Below are 24,518 nucleotides of genomic sequence, written 5' to 3'. Positions count from 1 at the left end.
GTAATATTTCATTTGATTGTTAAGCCCTAATAATCATGTGTACATTTGTTTGTGTGTGTTTGTGTGTCAGAGTTTCAGCTGATGAAGCACACACAGACTGCTATTACAGGAAATTGACTAAACCATGCCTAAACAGCTGCCATGAGTGTGTGGGCGGTACAATTTCTATCCCTGAATTCAGAGCTTTGACATAGTTTCAGGAAGATTCTAGCGTTTTATTAGCTGACCTACAGTATGCGACCTGATGTGACTTCGCCCACCAAACCACTCCCCTCACATGGATATCAGAATCCATGCAAGCTGGAATCCAAGCTGAATCAAATCTAAAATATATTAAAAGAGCTTTAAAAGAGCTCCATCTGAGCATCTTGCACATGCTTGCCTTCTTTCTCAAATGATACAGAAAAAGCTCAACAAGTTAAATGTTTTCTGTACAGGCTGTAATTTGTATTTTTTTCACACTGACTATGATTACACATCATGACACAGATATCAGTAAATGCCTGACTTGTAAGAACAATAATGTTTGTCCCTCACAGTTTACAGCAGCTTTACAGTGCATGATGATCCTACTGCACTTCACTGTCTATATTGTTTTCTGAACATGTAATCTCTTACAACTAAATAACATTTTCAAAACAGCTGCTAATTTTTTCATCTGTATATTTTAATTGCTGATGAGTGGATTAAAAAATTATACTGTATGTGATGGATCCATTTAATATAGCAAAATAGTATGTTTCTGTCTTTTTTCAGAAGCTCACAAAAAAACTTATCAAAATGCTACTGCTATATGTATGATAGCAGTGGGGGCAATTTAGATAAGAATTTGAGAGGCTTGAAACAGAAACAAAATGATACCTTTTCTGTTTTTCGGAATAAAAGAAACTGTTGAGAAGGATGAGGAAACACATGGCACTTAGTAGAGGGCATATCTCTGGCACAGCTGTGCAACTGTCTACATATACAAGCTCCACAGGCTGGATTTTCAGTCAGTATTGATTTCTTCCTTGCCTAATTATCAACTCTTCACATGAGGAGAAGCACACATGGGATGCTTATTTGCACTCTTAACAGTAACTATATTTGTGGCTAGTCAGAATGCCCTTCTAGCTCTGCAGTGCCCCCATGTTGTTTGACTGGGTCAATGATTTAGCATTTCCCTCTTCTGATATTTTCTGATAGTTTGATGGTTGCCATATGAATCCATTCAGGAGTTAGGAGTTTCAATCATTCCTTTCCCCATTACCAACCTTTTTGCTGAGGTTCATGCAAATCCATGAACAACTCTTTGAGATATCCTACTAAAAGGCAGACAGAGAGAATGAGGTGAAAACATAGTGCCTGTTCAAGTCTGCTGGTGGAGGTAATTAGTTTATAATTTATAATTTCCAGCCTGAAGACAATCTCAATAGACAGTTGAGAGAGAATACGATAGTCCATGTAAGCCATTAGACCGACTTGTAGAATCAGCAAGAGCAATATGCTACCCTTCTGTTTCCAAGAGACAAGATCAAAATAATCCCAGCATTACATAACAAACCTGACAGTGTTTTTTCTCTCAGTGGGGCTGACATGGTAAGAGCATAGTAATAGATCTGAATTCAGGCTTCAGCTTTGCATGAAAATGGATAGCACAGTTTGCTCCATACAATTAGGTACAATATGCAGTTGTTGTAGATGGTGTGTAACAGCCTGACCAATGATGATTTAGGGTGTTTTCACACATATTTGGGTCGACCCAGTGACATATTTGGGTCGACCCAATATACAATGTATTTGTAATTTTCAACTGGAGCGGCTAGGTTTCACATATGCTTTTTATCGCCGTACCAAGTCCATCGCTCTACAGAATGGAGCATCATGTATCCATGGCAACCAGACGAAAATGACATGTGTAGCACCATTCCATCCGGAAAAGAGGGTTGAAATGAAGCCTCAAGATGTAAACAGAACACATGTGAACGATGGAGACTCAACAGCAACGCTGTCTGATATGCCTAACGTCAGGGACAGTTTTTGCTATGGGCAGTGTGGGCAACCGCCCAGGGCGCAATCTACTTGGAGGCACACGAGAGGAAAAAAAAAATCGCCAGTTTTCTAAACTACCGTATTGACCCACACATGCCGCGGCACTGGCATAACATAAAATACATTTTTGGTGGAGACCTACAGGTCTAGGTAATCTAATAGATGATGCTGTGCCGATATTATCATGCATCCCTACATTAATGTGCATGTTGCTAATAAATCAATTATTGACAAACATCTGCAAGTAGGTTATTTTTAGGACTGTACCGGACTCATAATTTCTAGAGCCGAGTCAAGGTTTACACTTCAATACGACGAGCATACGCTTTTGTGTGGTACTGTAGGTATATTTTGACCTGCATGTCACTTGTTTTCATGTTGATTATTGGCAGAGTGGTTGATAGAGTGGCTTCAGTACTGTCCTGCACACCAATATTTTTTCCCTAAGATGACAAAGTTACATTTTGAGTGGTCATTTTGGTTTACTGTTAAAGGTTTGTGTTAGGCATAAGTTGGTTAGGGCTTAGATTAGAGAAAGGCAGTAGAAAATTAATGTAAGTCAATTTGTTAGTTCCGTCACTGTCCTAGGAAAGGAAAACTTAAAAAAAAAACACCACTCCTGCTCGACCAGAGGAATCTAAAGTGCACTAGGATGTTTCCGACGGATGATTTGACGTAATGACTTTCAGGGAGAAGCCCTATGTATTTTGCAGGTTATCACTGATTCTTGGGAATTTGGATAAATCATGTCCCACTAAGAAAAATGCTATTTCTGTTGGAAATTTACATCATTTTAATGAATAAAAAGAATCAAGGGCATAATCAGGGAGTCCTTTGCACATTTGTAAGGTTCTTTTATAGGTTTATTTTTAATTTTTATTAATTTAATGATTATATGTTGGCCCATGGCCTACAAAACCAGTTGTTCTCAGATAGGAGATAATCATTTCAACTTGATTAAAACAACAAAAAGCAATAATTTCATTGAATAATATATTTACCACATGAAAGAGTACATCATAATATGTATTAAAAACTACAAACGATGAGTTTTGAACAATATTTACTATTATTTTGTGGTTGCTCAAAATGTGTCCCACATATTCGTCACCACCGTCAGATATTTATTTAAAAAAAAAAAAAAAAAAAACCTCTACAAATACAAGGTCAATTACATTCCTGAGGATCCCTTTTCAAACCTTCAGCTCTACTGCATGCTTCAAGACCGCTCAGGCTCCTGGAAGTTTGCTGTTTTCTCTTAAATCTCTTCATATTTTGGGACACTGCTACTGCCACAAACATAACATGTCAACACCGTCACTTTTGTATAAAAAATATTAGATTAGATTATGGAATAAATGTATACTTTTTAAGAAGAGGTCTGACGTGATCTGACGGTGATGACTGAAGTCTGAAAAATGCTTATAACAGTGCTCAGGATTGTTATTTTTTGTACCAAATAGTTAAATAAAGTTGTTAAGCAAGAAGCCATTGACTTGAGTGGTATAAATTTTGGAATTGTATGTTGTAATGAGGCCACTGTCACCACCGTCAGATTAGTGTCACCACCGTCAGAGGCAGTTATGTTTGCTTTAAATTAATATACGTACAATATGTTTCTTTGGTGCTGTTGAATTATTAAAGTATTAGTCTCTTTTAATACAAAAATATATTTTTCAAATTAAAAAAAACATTACGGTGACGGTGTTGACAAAAACAAAGTAGCCTAATAACTGGAAAAACACCTATTTTATGAAAAAAATGCAAAATGAGGAGGTTGCACCGGTACATTGCTGAACAGCCAAGACCTTGGCCTTTAATGATATACCTTCAGATTTTGTAATTTAGCTCACTTTTTTTCAAAATTAAAACCTGTTTTATCCAAATTCCCAAGAATCAGTGTTATATGTGAGTTTAGCATCAACTGATAGTACACCTGAGTTACATATTGAATACCTGGTTGGATAATGCACACCGCATCACATATGAGCATTGGAAAAATGCTGAATGCTTCTGGTTTGATGCTGAATATTCAGACTTGCAGTGGGACCAATATGAAGTATGAAGGGAATAAAGTAGTGAATCCTCTCACCAGAAACTCTAGATGTCTCTCCTCTGTGCGTTCCTCCTGATGGGAGGGGGTCGGGCTAAGGCCCGGGGAGGGCGTCACTCGTGGCCCCGACTCCTCCTCCGCTCTGGGAGTCTCCTCACACCTGGATGGAGCCTCATCTAATGCCACACACGGGGTCTCCCCAGCAACCTGATGAGGACAGGGGCAATTACTCAGTCTGAGATGCACATTTACAGAGGTAATCTAGGACGGTTGAGGTAAAAGACAAACTGAGGCATTATAATAGAAAAGAAGAGCTTCTATTCTCTCCTTAAAAACATAACCCCCAAGAGAAGGAGGAAATCTATGATTGTTAAATTGTAATCCAACACTGAAATTAACATTACACCCCCTGGTGTGAGCCAGGGATTAGCAGTGAGCCTCCTTCCCAGTGGTCCAACTACAATCACTGAATAATCCAAGGGGAATCCCTCTAGCCTGGAACATGACTAGAGCATATTAGCACAGAGCTGGTCCTTTTCTAATTAGTCTGGGTGTAATAATATCAATGTTTCACTGTAAGCTATTTCTCTGCATCACTAAGCATAGTACATAAACATTCATCATTAAATGTATATTAATCTTATAGGTGTGGTTACTTGGAGGTCCAGGTGGGGAAGAGGCTGACACTGGTTAAAGGTTAAGAGTTAGGAATCAGTGTCTAATTTTAGAGCCCACCTACTTATGCTCTGAGTAGAACTGGGCTAGTGCAGCCAAGGCCATAACCCAGTAACAGGATCAAAGGCGCTCTGTCACGTGCTACAAAACAGATCTCTCATTTTCACTTAGCACTGTCAGCCTTTAAAAAAGCATACCTCTCCAGACTGAACATTGAAGGTCCCTACTTGTTTGAAAAAAATCATTTGTCAGGATCACTTACACTGCACAGGGCTACAGTCAGATTCACAAGTTTCACATACTGCTCAAGCAAATTTCCATGCAGCAGCACAAGCATTTAGCTTAAACTGACAAAACCCATCGGGATGTTATCCAAGTTTCCAGTGGTTGGTTACTACTGGGGTTTCACTGGAAAAAAATCTTCAAGTCTGTCTGGCAACTATAACTTCTCTGTATCTGGCAGAAATTCCCCCAAAGCACAGAAAAAACTTTGTAAAACATTTGCTCATGAGCTCATGAGCTTATCTATCAGAACTGCTGAATAAAAACTGTTTGATAGATTTTAATTCTTTTTTCGTAGTATTTTCTTCATGAAAATTCAGACAAGACCTGTTTGAAGACTGGACTGGACTGGACTGATTTCATGTTTTTCTTTTCTGAAGCTGAAGAACACATGCTCACTACAAATGTAAATGACACCAAATGATCATCCATACAATTACAGGGGAACATCTGAGAATGGCCAGACAATCATCCCTGAATTACATCATTTCCATCCATTCAGATTAGTAGTAACACACAGGCTGAAGTGTCAGAAAGATGCTGCTGACATTTCTTTGGCTCAAATGCACAGTCATGTTTTTGTTAATACAAAGCTGACACTAATTGTCCGAGGATTTATTGTTTTCAGAACGAGTACAGGATCAGAAACCACCTGGCATTAACAGCCTTGCACCTATAGTAGACAGCCGTTTATTTCAAAAAGCAGCTAATTCACTGTGGTACAATTTAAACACCAAAACATTTGTTGGTCTGGCATTTTCTGAAGACTGCCCCCATCATTATTATTAATTGCAGCACATGCATGTCACATTTTTCTAGCACCATAATGATGACCAAATGTATAGGTGCTTGAAACATCATCAAGATTTTCTCTCTAACATTTTGCAACTTGCCACACTGTTGGGTAAAGATACATAGTTCACTTATCTGTTTTTGAGATATATCTTCAGGTTTCACGGAGGATTGCCAACATGTATGACTGACAAACCATTTGACCATTCAGCGTAAAATTGGTGGTATACCTACGAAGTTAATCAAAGCTATCCCTTGTTTATCATTCAAATGGGTGACCAGATAGTATTACTATTGACAGAGGGCAGGCAGAAGATACTAATTCCTGAGGCCAATTTGCAAAATGTTAATAGGAATGAGGTTTTTAAAAGGACTTTCCTTTGCATGATCAAATACACCAAATTCCCAACTGATTCTGGTGGTACTTAAAAATGCCACCATTTATTGCAAGTGTGGGCATCGCAGGAAACCTAAGTGTCCTGGAACATTCCCCTCTTGGTCTTTGGTCATTCATGGCCACACAAGTCAGTAATTAAATGACTCCTTAGTAGTTGTATCACTCAATATCCCTCAGCTGGACTAGATGATGTGCGTGGGGCTTTATGCAGCAGTATGGCCATGCACTAACAGGCTGGGTGCTATATATACACACATACATACATGTAAATGTTGGCCAAGGTGAGATGCTTTCACAACTCAAAGCATTTATAGAATTTGTAAAGTACACACAGAACAAATCCAATTCATCATTATTATTATTCATCATTCTTATTATTTGGAACTCTTATCTCTGACTTTTCTGGTATCCTTTTCTTTGCATTAAGTAAACCTTACTGTAACTGTACTTAAAGACACAAGCTCTAACTCAAGATTAGAAGACCGTTAATTTAACCCTTTCTAACCATTACGGAAATCTGATCACAATCGTAAGTTGTCCCTGCTCTTGATTTAAGTGACAAGAAGATTGTAATTGTGTTAAAAACTCCCTCTGTGAAGTAAAGATTTTGTCTTGAACCTAAACAGTTACTGCATATACAGCCAGTAAATGACATACACTGGCATTAAGTTACACAAAGGTCAAACAACCCAAAATATCTGCACGGTCAGATCACAGTTACTATAACCTTAAAATCACCCTCTGATGTAGGAATTCACATTTCCTCATTTTTGAGGAGTAAATATGAGTGCCCACAATAATGAGTTCAAAGCAAATATAATCAGGTTTCAGGCGATGTGTGATATAATTCTGACATCGTTTTGACGGATGAGCAGAGAGGGAGAATATTACATAATGACTCATTTATACAGTGTTATGAAGAATAAAAGGACTGTCACAGAGAGAATTAAACCAGGGCTTAGGCTATTATGATTCATTTCAAAAGGTTTATGTGCAAACATGCTAACGGCACAAAAATGAAAAGCAATATGCAATAAAAACCATGATGTAGGTTAGCAACAAGGCACCAGGCTTCCAAAATTTGAATTACCAGTGCTGCACATTTCGGCAGATATTATTTTATCCTTGGTGATTCAGCTAGGTCACAGCACTAACAGTGTTTGAATCCAGATGCTCAAATGGACAGTTCAGAGCAAATATCAACTCAGTCATATGTCAGATGTATTTAGGTGTGTATTCATTATGCAGTTAAATTAGCTCCACACATCAAAATGACCATCTATTTCAAATTTTTTAAAGACTGAAGATTTCCTTGTCCATTCTCTTACTGCCTCTAATAGTATGGGCACTATCTTTATTTACTCTTATCTGAGCTTTATAAACAACATTTCAGACCTGAAGGAATTTCCCAGTGTGGGAATAAGGTCCATAAGGTTGTGCTACTGCTACTACAATATTTTTGTTACTACTGTATGCATGGGAAGATGTAGGCTAATCAAACCTCCAATATCCCCAGACTCATAACATGGATTCTAAAATAATTTAGCTTAAATAAATGAGGTTGGGCAAACATCATCATCCATCATATCATATGTTTTAATATTTCCAAGACCATTAAGTCAGTTGCAAGGTCTAGTTCATCAAACAGTTGGTTTAACTTTGCAGCTGCATTCTGTGATAAGAATTTTCCAAAGGAGAACCAGTCTAAGATACAGAGGAGCATCAGTGTCTAAATCCTTGTCAGAAGTACAGTAAGTTAGAGGCCTTACAGTGATTTTGCCTCATGTGTATATTGAATTCTTAAAGAACATACTATAAACATGCTATTGTCTCACAAGGGGCGCCAAAAATGTCAACATTTATTCTGTTACAAGAATAAATGGAACATCACATTGGTTTGAACAAATAAAAGTTGGGTTTTTCTCCCATGACTGAGAAAATAAAAAGCTTAACCTCTGTTTATGGAAGAGCCGGTGTAAATTTCAAGAACAGTGCCTAACTTAACATTTCAGAGGATGTGAGAGGGTGACTCTGAAGCACATTATGGTATCAAGAAAATCAACTATATGTCCTGTACAAGCTTGACTCAAAATAAAATAGAATTAGACAATCAATCACTTGTCTTTGTTCTACAGTCACCAAAGGACCAACTAGCCTTAACAGTTACTACATGACTACAAAGCATGTTCAGTTTTGATTATGAGGTGAGCAGATAAATCCTCACGTGTACTGACAAAGGAGTTGTATGCACATCACAGATCAACTGGCCTCATCCGGTCAATTAATGTATCAAAATCAATTACAAAGCACTGGTGGTAATAACTGAACTTACCTAAAACATTTGGTGCATTCAAATATTGACAAATGAACACTCACAATCACACATGCACACACACACAGACAGGTCTCATACGCTTGTTGTACAAAAAGTGGTTGAACACATCTGAGCTAAGCTAGCAAACTTGTCATCTGCAGGTTTCTGCTACTGCATTGTCCCATCAGGCTAATATCCCATTCAAAAATGCCGTATTTACCCAATACACTGGTCTGTTTAAATACCAAGTTGATAATGTCCTTTCACTGACAACTGGATATTAATCAGTCAATGCTGTTTTTTTTTTGTTTGTTTTGTTTTTTTTTTTTTTTTGTTTTCTCCACATATTTTCCATATATACTGTACACATACACACACACACACACACACACACACACACAATATGCATTTTATGCACTGGTATTGTAAATGCCGAATCTGCCCATCTTTGAGCAGCATCAGGCATGCAAATATAACAGTTCAAATAAAAGAGTGTTGAATTATACATGATTTTGTCCTATCAGCCCACACCTTTCTGATGCTGCTGGGAGGCAAATTAAATCATCAGTGAGAGTAAAACAGAAGCCGCCTGCTGTTAATGAGGCTGGAAATGCAGTGGTAACATTATCATTTGATACACCAGTTATTTCGTTAAACTTAGAGCCAAGGGGCATGTGTGCTTAAAGTTATGCTCAGTAGAAAGCTAGGGATGATTTTAACAGACAACATTTTCTGTCATATGTTGGACAAACAACTGTGCCATAACAAAATTTAATAGAAAAGATGAAAACAAACAGCATACTACCCTCAAGAGTTGATAAATGTTGAGCCAGCAGCAGGTCATAGACACGATTTTATTAGACATGATCCTTGTTTTCTCTGTTGTTTATTTCTAGCGGCATGCACTTCACATGGTGCAGTATGTTTGTGTATACTTCACATTGGTGTGGTCCATCCACACTAAAGGATAAAGTACAGCCTGGGCCCATGCGTACTAAAGCAGTCAGATCCCATTCAGCAGGCCCTGAATGCCATAAGCACATTGGTGTAATCCCTACAGACTACTGAAACGGGTAACTGGATCACTTCTTTTAAAAGCACCTTAATGGATTGGCCTGGCCGTTGATTTTCTTTTTAATACGGAGCATATCGATGTCCACCAATCAAACGCTCTACCACCCTGTCACTGAGTCAGACTGCCTAAATTCTGCATCTGGAAGCTCCAAAATATGACTGTTACAAAACAGGGTTTCTGACAGGTTGCCCTTGACTAGGCCGCATGCATGTCTTGTCTTTCTAATTTGCAAGTAAGTGACAGTCCACCACAGACAGGGGCTGGCTTTACAGTGTAGGATTTACTGAAATTAATACTGAAAAATACCAGCTACAAGACCTAAAAAGAAAAATCCACTTAGCGGCGAGTCATATTGGAATACAAACATAGGGCATGTAACAGCAATGGAACAGACGGGACATGATACTAATCATCTTTTCCAGAATAAGCTGGTCATCTCTATACCTAAAACAAATACAAAACCCAGTGCCATGAGCTGATTCTCTAGCAGTCTGCGTTTGTCATGACACTATTAAATTCTCAATGTTAAGTCTCGACTTCATGCCCTGCATGGATTCAATCCCAAATCCAAGCAGACAAATCTCAGGTTAAGCAAACAGGACTACACTGGACCACTGACACCCACTTAGAGAGACATCACAACACAAAAGACGACATACCCCTTTCCTGTGATCTGTGGCAACGTCAAGGCTTCCCTTGGCCCGCTAGTTATCCAGAGCAGGGCGAGCTAGAAAAGTCTTTGGTGCGGCTGGAGTCTTACCTAGCACCCAAAACCCTCTCACCGCTGCCACAGCAACAGAGAGCGGATTACTGGACTGTACCATTCTGTTGTTAGAGGGGATTAGAGTTCACACAACATGGCCCCTTTCTGGGTGTGCGCGTGTCACTGTGAGTGCGTGTGTGTGTGTGTGTGTCCCACAAATGACAGATTACCACAATCGGCATTCTCATTTAAGCTTCACAGGGAGTGTAGAATTTCCCCCCAAACAAACAGAAAATAAATAAATGAATTAAATATGCACACCTTCAAAAGATGAAAGTTACAATTAATTCACAGGAGCTGTGCCTATAAAATTTATTTCACTTTACCTACAGAATTTTTAAGATAATACAAAGGAAATGACATTTTCCCCTGTTGCATTTCTAACAAGATTTTACTACTACCAATGAAATCCATCCTGTTATTTTTCTTGATTTATACATATATATATATTTTTGACATTGCTCAGTCATTGGCATTGGCTCAGTGACTGGTTTATGTGAGCATTGCATATATGGGGCTCAAAGGGAGAATTTTTCCAAAGAATTAAATGCAGAGATGATCAGAATTAAATGCAGAGAGGATGACAGTATGCGACTTCTATATCTTTGATCAGGCCCAAGTTAAAGACAGGGAATCATCTCATTGTGGCCTCTAGCAGATTAGTATCAGCTCCAACAGTAAACCATTATATAACACTGCAAAAACAGCTTCCATGCCAATGTAAACATACAACAAGCTTCAGTAATACTACAGTGGACCAAATTCCACTTTTAACAGCACAGAATCTCGACTATGGTACACCATCCACTCTGCTAGTTTAAAAGTCATAATCTGGTCCATGTTTGTCTTCTTTGTGTGTCATCAGACTTGTCAGAAATCCTTCACATTTTATCAAGTTCAATAAGTGGGCGCTGGTGAAAATTGTTATTGCTGAGGTGAAAAAGCTCATCACTCCACAACACTGATGGGATTTTCCAGTGCTTGGACACTGCTGTTTTGATTTGAGGTCTGTAGTAATAAATGATTGTTGATTTGAGCTCATCTGTTTGGGTGGGCATGGACTAGACTCTTTTATTAAACCCTTTCATCACCAATAGGGGTCAGTGTGGAGCTGGGCTGGGTGGTCATATCAGGTGATACAGATAATGTTCTCAACGGTACCTTCTCTTCACCGTGGTCGTTCTTGATTTCCCCACACTCCTCTGGACCACCATTGCCTTGGCTGTGGTTGTGCTGCTCTCGGGATGATGTGACCGACAGCTGTCTCTGGAGCCGAAGCACCTCCCTCTGAGACTCCCTGAGAAGCCTCTCGAATTCCAGCCTGCCAGATGGTACAGGGGAGCCCTACACAGAGACAAACATATGAATCAGCAGTGGCCATAGGACAGCACCTTAATCAATTCAGCACGTGCCATTCACTTAGTTTTCAAAAGTAACTAATTTTTTAAAAAATTTTGGTTCTTTGTGTAATACCTGTGTATGCACATGTATTTGTGTGTGGGGGGGTGGGGTGGATTGTGAGGTGGTGTGATGTGTCACTCTAAAGTGCCACTATAAGGCCAAGAAAGTATGTTTGCTTTTGCTTTTTTTTTGTGTTGGTTTACTTCTCTGTACTGGCTGTAAAATTTCATTCTGCACACCACATAGAAGGTATCCAGAACATATTATATATACTGTACATACTATGTTTGCACCATACATACATCCACAGAGCTATGGGTGGAGAAAATAAGACAAAACATCGACAGCTGAGTATTATGGTATTTTCACAAAACTGTATTGATTCTCTAGCCCATGATATGTATCATCAATCTCTTTATTTTTATATCGTATTATAACATCTACATTTTAGTGCAGTGTGTTAAGTAACTGCAATGTACTTCTGTTTGAATAAATCAGAATGGTAATTTTCATTTAAACTGTTTCAGTGACTTTGTCACTGTATATATATATATACACACACACACACACACACACACACACACACACACACACACACACACATAGTATCCTGAGTAGTAGGAGGTGTATAATAAGGCAACACATTTATTCAGGAAGAAACATTACGTATTTGAAAAAATTCTGTTGTAAATAACACCACATATATTCCAAAATATATTGCATGAATACATATAACTACAAAGAACAATATGCTGAGTAAATTCATAAAAATGGTTTGTAATCAACTTCTTTTTTTTTAACTTACAGTGCAGCCATGTTAAAATAAAGGCTTTTTAATAATCCTCTACTCCTTTACTCCGTGCTTGAGTGCCTTAAGTTTTATCTATTTTTTTTTTTTTTGGGGTGCATTTGAAGACAATCCGCCCCTCTCTCTCCTTAAAGCACCCCAGCATTTCATTTATGAAAAACATACTCACCCTCCGAGCACAATACTCATCATGGTATGTATCTTGTCAATACCTAGCCCTACTAATCCAAATCCATAGAATCTGTAGTCATGTGGGCTGTTTTCATAAATTGGCCCATTTTCCTTACAATTAAAGAGTTATTAGAATTAACAGTGTCGTAAACTAGGGTTTAATAAATTCCTGCTCTGTACATTACAGTAGCAAGTGTAACAGTCAGAGGGGATGCTGCAGAATAAGAGGCATGCGTTGAAATTTCATCTGGGTCATAGACACCTAATATTTTGTACATTATATTATTTTTTCCAGCCAAGTTGAAAAAGCCAATCATTCTCCTGGCCATCTTTATCGCATGGTAGTAATGTGTTTAAGTTAAACACATGCTCCAACACCAACACTCCCATTAGCTCGGGGCACAGTTCAGCCTGCAAGACCCTTCACTAATGAACCAGACAGATGTTCACATCCAGGAAAATCAGCTCTTATGTCACATCATCAGTAATTAAAAACAGGCACTTAGAGAGGCAGCCTACTCCTCCACTGCCATCTAGACATCACCACTGACGCAGTCTTTGTAATAAAGGCTTAGGAGGGGACTTAAGATGAGCAGTACCCATGTCGTCCAGCAGAGAGCGAGCTTGTGGCATTATCAGTATGTGGCGAAGCTGGGAAATGGTGTTGTCTGACACAGCAGGCAGACAATTATAGATAACAACAGAGAGAAGCACAGGATTGGGCTGAACTGAGCCAGGCTTTCAATGGAGAATGAGCTCATGCCCAGCTTCATGACTATGACTCAATCTGGACTAAGTAAACAGATTCCAGTGTCTTTGGACTTGTGTTGTCGATACCTTAGCAGTGCCTAGCCGTGCCTCAAGCTCTCTGCACTCCTGTTGCAGGGCAGCGATTTCCTTGTCTTTAGACAGCAGTGTGTCGGCGTGTTGTGCAAGGTCACGGGCTCGCTGACGGGCAAATGCCCTTTTGTACTGCTCTACAGACCCAGGCCTCAATAGTGACGGGGTATTCACCTGTCCAAGAGCAAGGAGATAATTATGGGTCAGTAAAGAGCAGCTGTTGAATCATACAAAATCATTCAGAGAGATAGTGCCATGAACATTTCCAAAGTGGCAGTCAGAGTTCATGAGTCGAGTCATAGACTTTGAGGGACAGAAGGATTTCATTTAACTATGGAGCATGGCATTGTGTAAAGCAAACTAAATTAGTAATGAAGTCAACAGTGACCATGATGTCACCCACGAATGTTGCAAATCACCCTGGGTGTAACTGTTTTTTATTTTTATTTAATTATTTCTTTCTTTTTTTTGGCATGTGATGTTGGGTGTCTGAGACATTGCTGCTTGAAGCTTTGGAACTTTTTGGCCTGTTGGTTGCATTACCCCATCACATTTCACACAGCAGTGTTTCAGATATTGACCGTGAATTTTATGACCCTGTTGGCTTGATTGTGGTGCTGTGGTGGGCAAATGGGTTTTATATTCATAACGCCTGACCCCAGTGTCAAAATCCATAATTTCTCCAAGTTCTCCTCAGTTTTCTTCAAAAAGCCAGCAGAGGCTCAGACATTGCTAAAATGGACAGACAGAGCCAAATCCATAGTCTCTTCCCTGATCTGTAATTGTGGGGGACAGCAAATGGTCTTGGTCTTAATCAAGTGCTCACAATTCTTTGTAAAACACTGCAGGGCTCATCAGAGTCTTGTGCAGTCTGCACAGCACCAGTCTCACCTTCACTGAGCAGCAGGAGGAGAAGGGAGGGAGGGAAAATGAGTTGTATGAAGGCTATTGCCCCCAGTCTTGTGAACAGGTGCACACAGAATACAGAAGCAGCAAATGGCTGTCGCAGCCAGGACAGAGATAGGTGGTCCTTGAATTGGCTTGCTAGACTAATGTAGGCATTTGGCAGAAATCTGAGCTGGGGGCTCGTTTCTACTCAGTATCCCTGCTGTTAACCCAAAGCATGGTGTGAATACTCCTTCACACCAATACAGAGAAATTTGTTCATGATGCAGTTAAACTCTGTCTGTAACAGAAGTGTTAGGTGACATTTGAGATATAAAGTAGCCGAGAGAAACTAAACACCACCTGGTATCTCCTGGAACAAACAAAATCAAATTATGAAAAGAAAAACTGCAGCCTACACATGCACACAGAGGACTAAGCAGTCGGTCTTTCACAACATTTGGGGTCCCTTCGTATGTTATCTAGAGAGGACAGACTTAACTCATATGATGGATGCACCTGAGGATGTATAAATAACTGGTTCTCTGCAGCATCTAAATTCATCAGTAAGTTATTTTAAACATTATTACATTCATATAAAATGTAATTAAACTGAAGTGTATCACCCTAATACGATCCAATTACTTTTTTTTTGCTGTTTTTTGGAAGGGTGGTGGAGGATGTGTGAATACGGGTGGGGGATGTTGTGGTTAAATCTTTGGGTCTTGTACTGGAGTTTTTGTTCATGTGTCCTGTATTCTTGTGCACATAGGTATGTGTTAAATCTTTAAGATGCCGGGAAAAAAACTAAGAAGAGGTACAGGACACATTCATTTTGTTGAAGCAATATTTGATTCTATTTTATGCAATTACTAGTGAAAGAGCACAGCCTATTCAATTGCGGCACCTCTCTGCTTACTTTCACTGCTCTTTGCTCTCTAGCAGCCGTCTACATCATTTTATATCTGTGTCTATCTGTCTAGAGGCCTTGATATTAGCTAATCAGCATGCAATGTTTTCAACTTCGCACACTGAATGTTAACAGAGTCGAGGGAAACACTTTTTGAATAAAATTCCAAGCATGTGTAAACTAAAAGTGAACCAAAACCTAAACTGTTGTGTTGTTGTAGACCTAAGTGACTCACTGAACTATGCAATGGCTAAATTCATTTTTGTAGCTCCAACAACGGTTCCTATTCATTACTTGTTGAACTATTCCATTCAGCTCATTACTGGACATTATGGTGATGTGATGATTTGGATGGTGGTGCTAGATAATGAGTCACTATCATCATTTGGGCCAAAGTGGGGGCAAGCAAGCATTGCAATGAGGTTGACAGTGTGAAAGCTATTTTTTAGTGCAGTATACCACTTTCAGGTTGGCCTCCTGCAGTTTGCGAGCCCTCTCTTCCAGCCTCTTTGCAAGGACAGCCAACTCTGTGTTCTTCCTCCTTAGCCGCCTGACCTTCTCCTCAGTCTCTGGGGCGCTGCTCTTCCGCTGCACATTGGGGAGACAAATATCAACATCTGGCACAGCCTGCAGCAAATTCTAACACAGTAATACCAAACAAGAAAGTCACAAAAACAGTACACAACCTGAACCTGTGCGGAGGGATTCATAAAGGCTATCCACGGCTTGAAAAGAGATTCAAACAGCGGCAGGTTTTGGTTTCTTAGTTTTGGATCATCTGTCATTTGCCAGTACAGCCAGCAGATATTAAAAAGGTAGACAAAAAGGCACACTGACAAAAAAACAACAAAAGAGGCTATGCAAAGTGAAAAAGAAGTGGTTTATTTATACACAGAACAAATAAAAGTGACATAAAGAGACAGTGAACATTTTAGCATTTACTTGAAAAGCAGCAGCTCCTTTTGCTGTCACTGTGCACCTACATTCTAATACCTCTTCTGTCAACAGCACAAACTTCCTCTACTGTTTTGAGGCTTACCAGCAGGCCATTCTCTTCCCTCAGTGTGGAACAAGTCTTCTCCAACTCCTCCAGGGCTCGCAAGAGCTCAGAGTTTTGATGCACCAGGAATCCATAGTCAGTACCATTCTGAAAAATCAAGCAGGACACAGAAACAGACAGGATGGTCACCTACTGTACTGGCTTTTGCTCTCTCATAAAACACCAGAATACACAACTGTACAGTGTATCTATTTCATTAAAAGCTAAATAGTGTCATTTCTGCAGTATTGCTTTAATCATTTGCTTTCTCTGAGCTACTGAGAAACCATTCTCTGCTCAGTTGTCAGCCGCTGTTGTTTGTGAAGCGCTATCAAACAGTGTCTCACAGATGACAGCCGACTAAATAGGCTTTTCATTAGGACAGCTCCATCAGCCCACCACTGGCACTGAACAGCTATTATACCACACTAAGTCACAGCACAGCAGGAAGGAGGATAGCTCACTGCTCTCACATAGTACGGTACAGACAAAGAGAAAGAGTGCAACAGTAAAGAGAAGGGTTGTCTCTGTAACTCTCACACACAAACAAACACATACACAGACACACATATGTGTATATCTCTGGAGGGACTACAGCATATTCATTTTGCGTCACATTTTGTTTGGCACCCTGAAGACAAAAAACATCAGCATTCTGAATTTTTATGAATTTATTGACTGGATTTCAATCTCTCTGTTAATTATCAAGCATTGGGTGGGACATGAATAAACTTGTTATCCTGTGAGCTCTCACTGAGGGGACAGCTGTCCAGAGCAGCAGCAGAGGTAGCTTTTATATGCCTATGGGTGACTTCACAGTGCAGATACTCAATATGGTGCATTCAGGGAGGCTACCACTAGGCTGTAAAAAACAAAACAAACCCAAAAAAAAAAACAATTACGGGTGTTTGTCATCTGCATGGAGGAAACCTGCTGGTTGTGGATACAGCAGGTAGGTCTTTGATTTGAACTGAGATGATGTCATCCTGTTTTTGAATTAGGGATGTTCTAAACAGACCCTGAGGGGTCAGAGGGGAGGGTGGGGAGCAGACCTGGCAGATGAGTGCAACTGCTGCAGCGAGAGCAGATGGACAGACAGGGTGAACAGATAAGCTGCAGGGTTTGTCCTCAGTGTAAAATACATTCAACAGTCAGTCACCTAGGCTGACTGTGACTGCTTATGTGTGTGAGAGCAGTAAATGTTTAAAGAGCTGATGCTCCCTCAGGTTATCTGTCGGCTCTCTGTCAGCTTGACTAGTGTAAAACAGTCACTGCATGCACCTCCGACCAACTAGAGACAGACACTGTAAGGAGAATGAAGGTACTGAGATGAAGTCTGATAGCATCAGTGCAAGTGCAGACCTATGCCGTGTTCAAAGGGCCAGACACCACATATCTCTGCATTACCACAGCACACAGATGGATCTCCATGTGAAACATCAGTAAAGCCTGTTAAATCACATTCCATGATGTCTCCCCAATACTCCAGGGATCTCATTACTGTTATGACATCTCTTTCTGCCATAATGAAACTTTAGTACAACAACAGCAATGTAATATTAAACAACCTGGTGCAATACAATGAAATGAGATGAAACTGATTATTTTGTTTGCAAGCAATTATGGTAAGAGATCAGAGTCATGCTTTCAGATAAGGTTACCGAGAGACGGAGGAATAACTGTTGTCTAGGTGACAGCTGATGATGGGGTGTCTGGTGGGTCCCTGGAGGTGTTTTAATGCTACCTGTTTTATAAGTCAACACTAATGACCAGCTGTTGACTAGCCTTGCAGCTGAGGCTCCCTTGTGTTCCTCCTCCAACATTATTGTTGTAACATACAGGACAGCCTCTCCGAATGCCTAGTTAGTTGGTAACATACTAGCGCCAGAAGGCCCATATGCCACAGGATAAAAACACACAAAGTAGAAGCCATAATATTTTGACAGACTAAATCACTAACTCAGGGTGAAGAAAACTGTAGCTGTTTAAGCAAAGGATAAACTGTAGTAAAAGTTTTGTGTAAACATAGGCCTAAAAAATGTGGAAGCTAAAATGCTGAGTGGATGGTGTGCAACAATGCACAAACAGCAACATTTAAAGTCACAATAAGTCAAAGTTGGTCAAGGGAGGCATAATAATATCCCAAATACTTTGTCTGCTATGTGTTTGAGTGATGGCTATTCCCAAGGCAGTTTCCTTAAATAGCTGAATTTGGCAGTAAATTTCCACTGCTGTCTAAATTAGTTGAGCAAAGCTTGCAGTCAAGGCAAAATGTGATTGCTATGTGTCACTGCAGGCAAAGAAATACTTCTTGCACTACATTTATAATCAATACAGGCAGTGAGTCAGCAAGTACATCACCCTTTTAAAATTAAGAGATATCCTTAAGGCATAGCTGATGCACTAGCTAAGATGCTCTCCAATTCAAGTTCATTTAATTATTGTTGTAAGTACAACTGCACCTCAGAATGCTGATAAGTAAACTTGAGGCAATTAAGATGAGTTCACATCAATCTCTCATACTTTTTATGATCTAAAAATGAATCAGTAGAGCACGGGAAGATCAACCTAAGTAAGGTAAAGAGAACAGTACCATTTTTTTGTGGGTTTTGGTTCATTCGTGTCCTGATAAGGTATGAGATAATGCACCTTACTGCATTTTACTGATTACTGGGATATTTTGTTTACATCATTCAATAGAGAAAGAAACACATTTTCACTGGTAGTAGTCACACTGGAAATGCCCCTTCAATATCATGAAAACCAACAAACATATGAAAACCTCATTTTGACATCATGAACAAGTTGTTACTAAACAATGCATGAGAAACTCCCTCTGCATCCTCTTCAGATGATGGATTAAGGCACAATGGAGAAACTACTCAGAAAAGTGTATAGGTTAGCATAAAAAACCCCACACAAAATGGCAAGCACTTTATGATCAGGCTATTGACTCTACTGATGATACATGAAAATTTACAGCAACACAGCAATGTTGCAGCACATTCTCCTGTCTTAGCATAGCTGACTTATCTCTTGCACTCATTATTGACTGCTTGTAATGCTGATGATACAGGAATATTTTTCTATTGTTCTTATTAAATGGTCTAAGGAAGAGTGTCTGGTTAATTAGTAATTTGAAAATGTAATCAAATTTTATGTTTTCTGTGGATTTTTAAGGTGACTAAGATGTATTTTCAGATACACTGGAATACTATGGCAATACGGAATCAGCACAAAATGTTAATACAAAATATCAAAATCAGACAAAGATGGACAATAATGCACTCAAGTATTAAATCAAGATGACATTTTACTTCAAAACACATTGGAATTGCTCTTTGAGACATGTCTTGATTGTGCCTGTATCAGCATAATGCTTGACAGAGAGGCTATAAACAAACCACCTCAGGGGAGACGCAGAATCTCTGTGGTCAGTAAAGTAATGGGAATTTCAATTTCAGTGACTACCTACATTTCATAGTTTCCCCCAAATGTCACTGAGGAGATGCTCCAATGTAGAAAACCTACTAGAAATACACCAAACTATCCCGAGTGGAAACTGCTGTAGCTTAAATTATTTTTTCAGATTGAGGCTGAAGCAATAGGGATAGTGGCGATGTGTGCTATGTGCTTGCTCTAAACATTCAAAAGAAATCACTATTACTCGTCTACAGTATACACAAGCGTAATAATACATTTTTTTTTTTGGCAAGCATCCTCTTAATGGCTAAGGGAGTGTTGTGGCTTTGTGTCCTTGAGAATTGTTTGGCCATCGGTTACAGGAGTCAGCTGGTCCCAATGTCCCGGTCTGGCTTTCAGGACAGCTAGACTAAAGCCCAATCAATCACCTCAGAGGCAGGCCAGCCAGGGTGAGCTCAGGCTCTGCTTGCCTCCATTCTGATTCTAATGATCCTGGAGTCTGTCCATGTCTTGTAATTGTTCTCTGGGAAGCATACAGAGGCATATGGAAGGCTCTCCTCCGGGCGTGAGGTAAGGGAGAGTTCCTGCAATCCACAAACAACACTACCATTGCTGCCATTCAAACGGCAAAAGGCTGCTGGAGGTACGTTCCACTCAGGCATGGTGTTTTTAGCATCCAGTCTCTTCTTCTCACTCAAGGTAGTGCTGTTTTCACATGGGCCTGGCTCAATAAACCAGGCAGATGCAACTCAGCAGTCATAAGGTACCCTACAGCACTGTCTGCCAAGGGAGAGCCCAAGGTAGCCTCGATGGTTTTTGAATTAGTTTTCCATGATTATGGATACCAACAGTTAACTGAAGGTACTCCTGTGTTAAAAAAAAAGAACACTTGAGCCAAGCTGCTCACTACAGTCACATGGTCAAGTCAAGTTAAGTCAAGTCAATTTTATTTATATAGCCCAATATCACAAATCACAAATTTGTCTCAAGGGGCTTTACAGGAATACAACATGGTCTTGAGCATGCTGATCACACATGCAGACATAATTTCTGGACAGACCAGAAATCACGATTTGCAACTGTACTATGTAAATTCCTTTGTCTTGACAGATGTTTCTTGCTCTCTTTAAAAGATACTACAGTATGCGTGATATTTGGGCATTGCTTTGCAGTTAAAATATAATGTGGTATCTTCAGCTAACATTTGGGCCTGGCTGCTGGCACTGGGAAACCAGCACCATTCACTGTTGTTCTATTGCTGCTCCAGCCTATTTTTTTCTGTGTTTACAAGGCCCAGACTGTCACTTAGTTCCGCACATCTCTACTCCGCCCCACCCACAGCTTATAAAAAGCCCAGAATTCAGGTCCAAACTGCTGTAGCTTTCTTCTAAAGTGCTAACAGTAACATGGCTGACACTGGTGCCAAATGCTCCGCAGATTACAGAAAACAAGATTCTACTAGTTACCAAACCAAAGAGGTCTCACTGTTTGTCTACACAGGAAAACTGGTATCAACAGCTTTTACTAGACAGAAATCACTACAGGAGAGCCTACAGGACTAACGCTGGGTTTCCTATTAAGCCTTGTTCCTACTGGTTGCATAAGTAAACTAGTGGTACCTTTTCAACTTAAGATATGTTGTGTTAGCCAATGTTAGAGCCCTGCAGCAAACTGTGTTTTACATAGATAGTTATGAAACAATAAAACTAAATATGGCCACTGACTTGTACTACTACAGTCTTTTTATGAATTTGATACTGTCTGCACTGGTTAGTAAATATAGTCAACATTGACAATGATACTGTGGCTCTGTTACTTGACACTGTTTTTGTTACACATAATATTAGTTTGGACAACAAGACAGGGGAGAGAAAGGGGACATGACATGCAGCAAATGGCCAGGGCTTGAATTCAAACCAAGCCCCCTGAGACAAGGACTCAGTCTGGGTAAGAGGTGCGCGCTGTACCTTGTGAGTTACCGGGGCGCCCCAGCATCCCTGTTTTAAAGCAGATACTGTAGTACCAAACCAAACAAACATGTATAGCCTCACTTTGTCACTTGAAATTAAACAAATTGTTAAAGTAATTTGCCAAACAAGGTAGGTAATGGGGGCTGTGGTTGAAGCACTGTTTGTTGTCCTCCCTCTAGTGTTGAACAAAAAAAAAAAAAACAGTATTGCACATAGCAGGCTTGTGGGAGCGATCCTATACAATTAATCGATAACTCCTGTGTGACAGAAGCTGACACTATCCAAGGATGAGAGGTATACCCCTTTCCTAATCATTGCCTTGACTTTTTTGCTGTGTGTAAGATATGTGCGCTGAGAAACCACAAGGGGATTCAGATTTCATCATAGTTCCAATCTCTAATATTTACTCCATTCCTGTGGGAGAAGTGTTGAATCACTTTGAACTTTCTTTGTGAGTGTTACTCACACTAGACTTCCAGGTGTGCACCCTAGCACGTATTCAGATGTGCTCACTCTTGACATCAAAGGACATCCACTGAAGGACAAACTCTCACATGCTGAAATCTAACAGCCGGACAACACAGCAGGTGCTTCAAGCAATTTTGCAACAAACCTTTTGCAGTAAAAGCTAAGAAATGAGGTTTAAACAGAGTTCTTACTGTCAGTCAAAGAAGTGTAATATGTGCTCAACGTTAAAATAACAGGCTAATTTTAAAGAGGATTTTCAGAAGTGTGATTTACATCAAACTAATTATCCACTAGCATGAAATCTGTTGCAAATAACAAGCTGATGCTGACAAGACTGAGCTATGTAAAACGAGGAGGCTAAATTGTCCTATGATTATCTGGGTCAGTTGCTGTTCTGTATGCCTCTGAGGTTGTAAATCAGAATGGCTTGGAGCATTTCTGGAATTCCTCCTTTTGTCCCAGGCATTTTACTGAAAGCACCAAAGTGGACACAGATACAGCCGTGGGGAGATGAAGGAATAAATCTGGACAAGAAAATACAAAAAAGTAAAAACAGAGCTATCATGACAAGTGCAAAATTGGCCATGGCACTAAACCCTGAGTACAGACAGGCTGATTTGGAGCTTACACTCCTCCTCATTAGAGAGGCAAATCAATATGAGAGGTTAACAGGAAAACTCAGACAAGATATGACCATGACTGATTTACTGAAGCACAAAGGAAAAGCAAGTGAACACAAATAAAAGAGTGTTGGAAGTGTTAACAGCAAAACTATAAGTATGTAAAAGGCTGTGGGGGGAAAATGGAGTTAAAGCTGTACCATACTGTTGAAAACATTTTTCTCTCTTTTTGTGTGTATCTATAGTATCATATGTGGCTTTCTTGGTAGCCATTCCCCAAGGTTTGAATAGAATTTAAAATGAAACTATGTATATCTATAACGACGCTTCCCCTTACATATACATAGGGTCACACAAACCTGATTTTCCTTTGTCTGGGATCCACAGGCAGCATTCATAAATCTACAGTCCGATTTCCCAGAAACACAGACATCAGCATTTTCATCTGACAGCAGAAAGATCCCCCACTATAAACCTCAGAGGAGACTGCAAGATAATGACACACACACACACACACACACACACACACACACACACATACATGGCCACTGCTATTGTTCACTCCCACTGGGACATGAAAGGTGGAACTGGCAGTGTTTAAAAAAAAAAAAAACATAACCTTCACTTCGGCAGGCTACTTGGTTGCTGAAAGAGCACAAAGCTCACAGTTAGTTGGACCACGTGAACAGAAGATACATTTCTAGGAGTCAGTGGCCCTTACAGCCACAGAAAATTCATGTGAAACGCCAGGCCAGGAATGCTGGGGAAAAACAGAATATACTGAAAGCACTGTCTAATCTGAGGCTTGGCATCCAAGCATTTGATTTTTCAGGATTGTTTTCTCCAAAAAATTCACTAAATTATATTTACAATGACCCTACAGAAACAAATAAACATGAGTTTGAAGATTAAGTAAATCTTTATTTCACACGCACTTTTCTTAGGTAGAGAGCTTTTAGATGTCTTCCCTCTGCCATTTAAGATCCCTTCAACAAACCCTAACCCTAACCCAGACAGAATGCTATGGACTGATATAACAAGTAATGCTAGGGCCTCATACTTATAGTTTTTGCTACTTTCATTCCACAAAATATCCCATTTATGCCTCTCCTACTCTATGTCTATTTAGTAGTTGAATGGCAAGTGTATATTTTCTTTTACCAATCAACAGAACACCACGAAAACTCAGACAAACCAACACAGAGGAACCGATTCAGAGAACCCTTTAAGTGTGTTATGATAATAAGCAGGAGGATGAGGCAAGATGAGATCCATGTCTATGCACAAAAGCCCTTCAGTGGACAGAGCTCATTATGTATTAAATATGTGACATTAAGTGATACCTATACCCCTGACGACACATCATGAGTGAACAGCACAGTGCGATTTCTTGTGGCTGTCCATGTTTATGACCAGATGCAGTACCTGGCAGCTACAAAATACACAACATGGCAATTCGGAAGCTGGGAGCATGAGACCAGACTAAATTATTTAACGTGGAGATAACAAATTTATGGGTTTTGTTGAGCACAGTAGCCTAGTAGTGACAATGTTGCCAATATGTAGGAAACTAGAGTGGAAGTGACAATGTCAGAAGGAGA

At 39.8% G+C, this 24,518-nt stretch overlaps 1 protein-coding gene across 2 annotated transcripts in view; it reads right to left on the bottom strand.

The window, feature by feature from the left end:
* The window catches only part of tspoap1 (TSPO associated protein 1), an 82,487-nt gene that overhangs the window by 31,534 nt on the left and 26,435 nt on the right, over positions 1–24,518 (bottom strand). For both annotated transcript variants that reach the window (XM_030068031.1, XM_030068032.1), the window contains 5 exons: positions 16,437–16,544; positions 15,857–15,985; positions 13,600–13,776; positions 11,544–11,726; positions 4,124–4,291 (listed from right to left, as the gene is read on the bottom strand). In XM_030068031.1, coding sequence (XP_029923891.1) covers positions 4,124–4,291; positions 11,544–11,726; positions 13,600–13,776; positions 15,857–15,985; positions 16,437–16,544 — 765 coding nt within the window. The remainder of the gene's footprint in view (positions 1–4,123; positions 4,292–11,543; positions 11,727–13,599; positions 13,777–15,856; positions 15,986–16,436; positions 16,545–24,518) is intronic.

Source organism: Myripristis murdjan, chromosome 14, assembly GCF_902150065.1.
Source record: "Myripristis murdjan chromosome 14, fMyrMur1.1, whole genome shotgun sequence".
Lineage (NCBI taxonomy): Eukaryota > Metazoa > Chordata > Actinopteri > Holocentriformes > Holocentridae > Myripristis > Myripristis murdjan.
The sequence above is the reverse complement of the archived record's forward strand: the minus strand, read 5'-3'. Positions and strand labels throughout refer to the sequence as shown.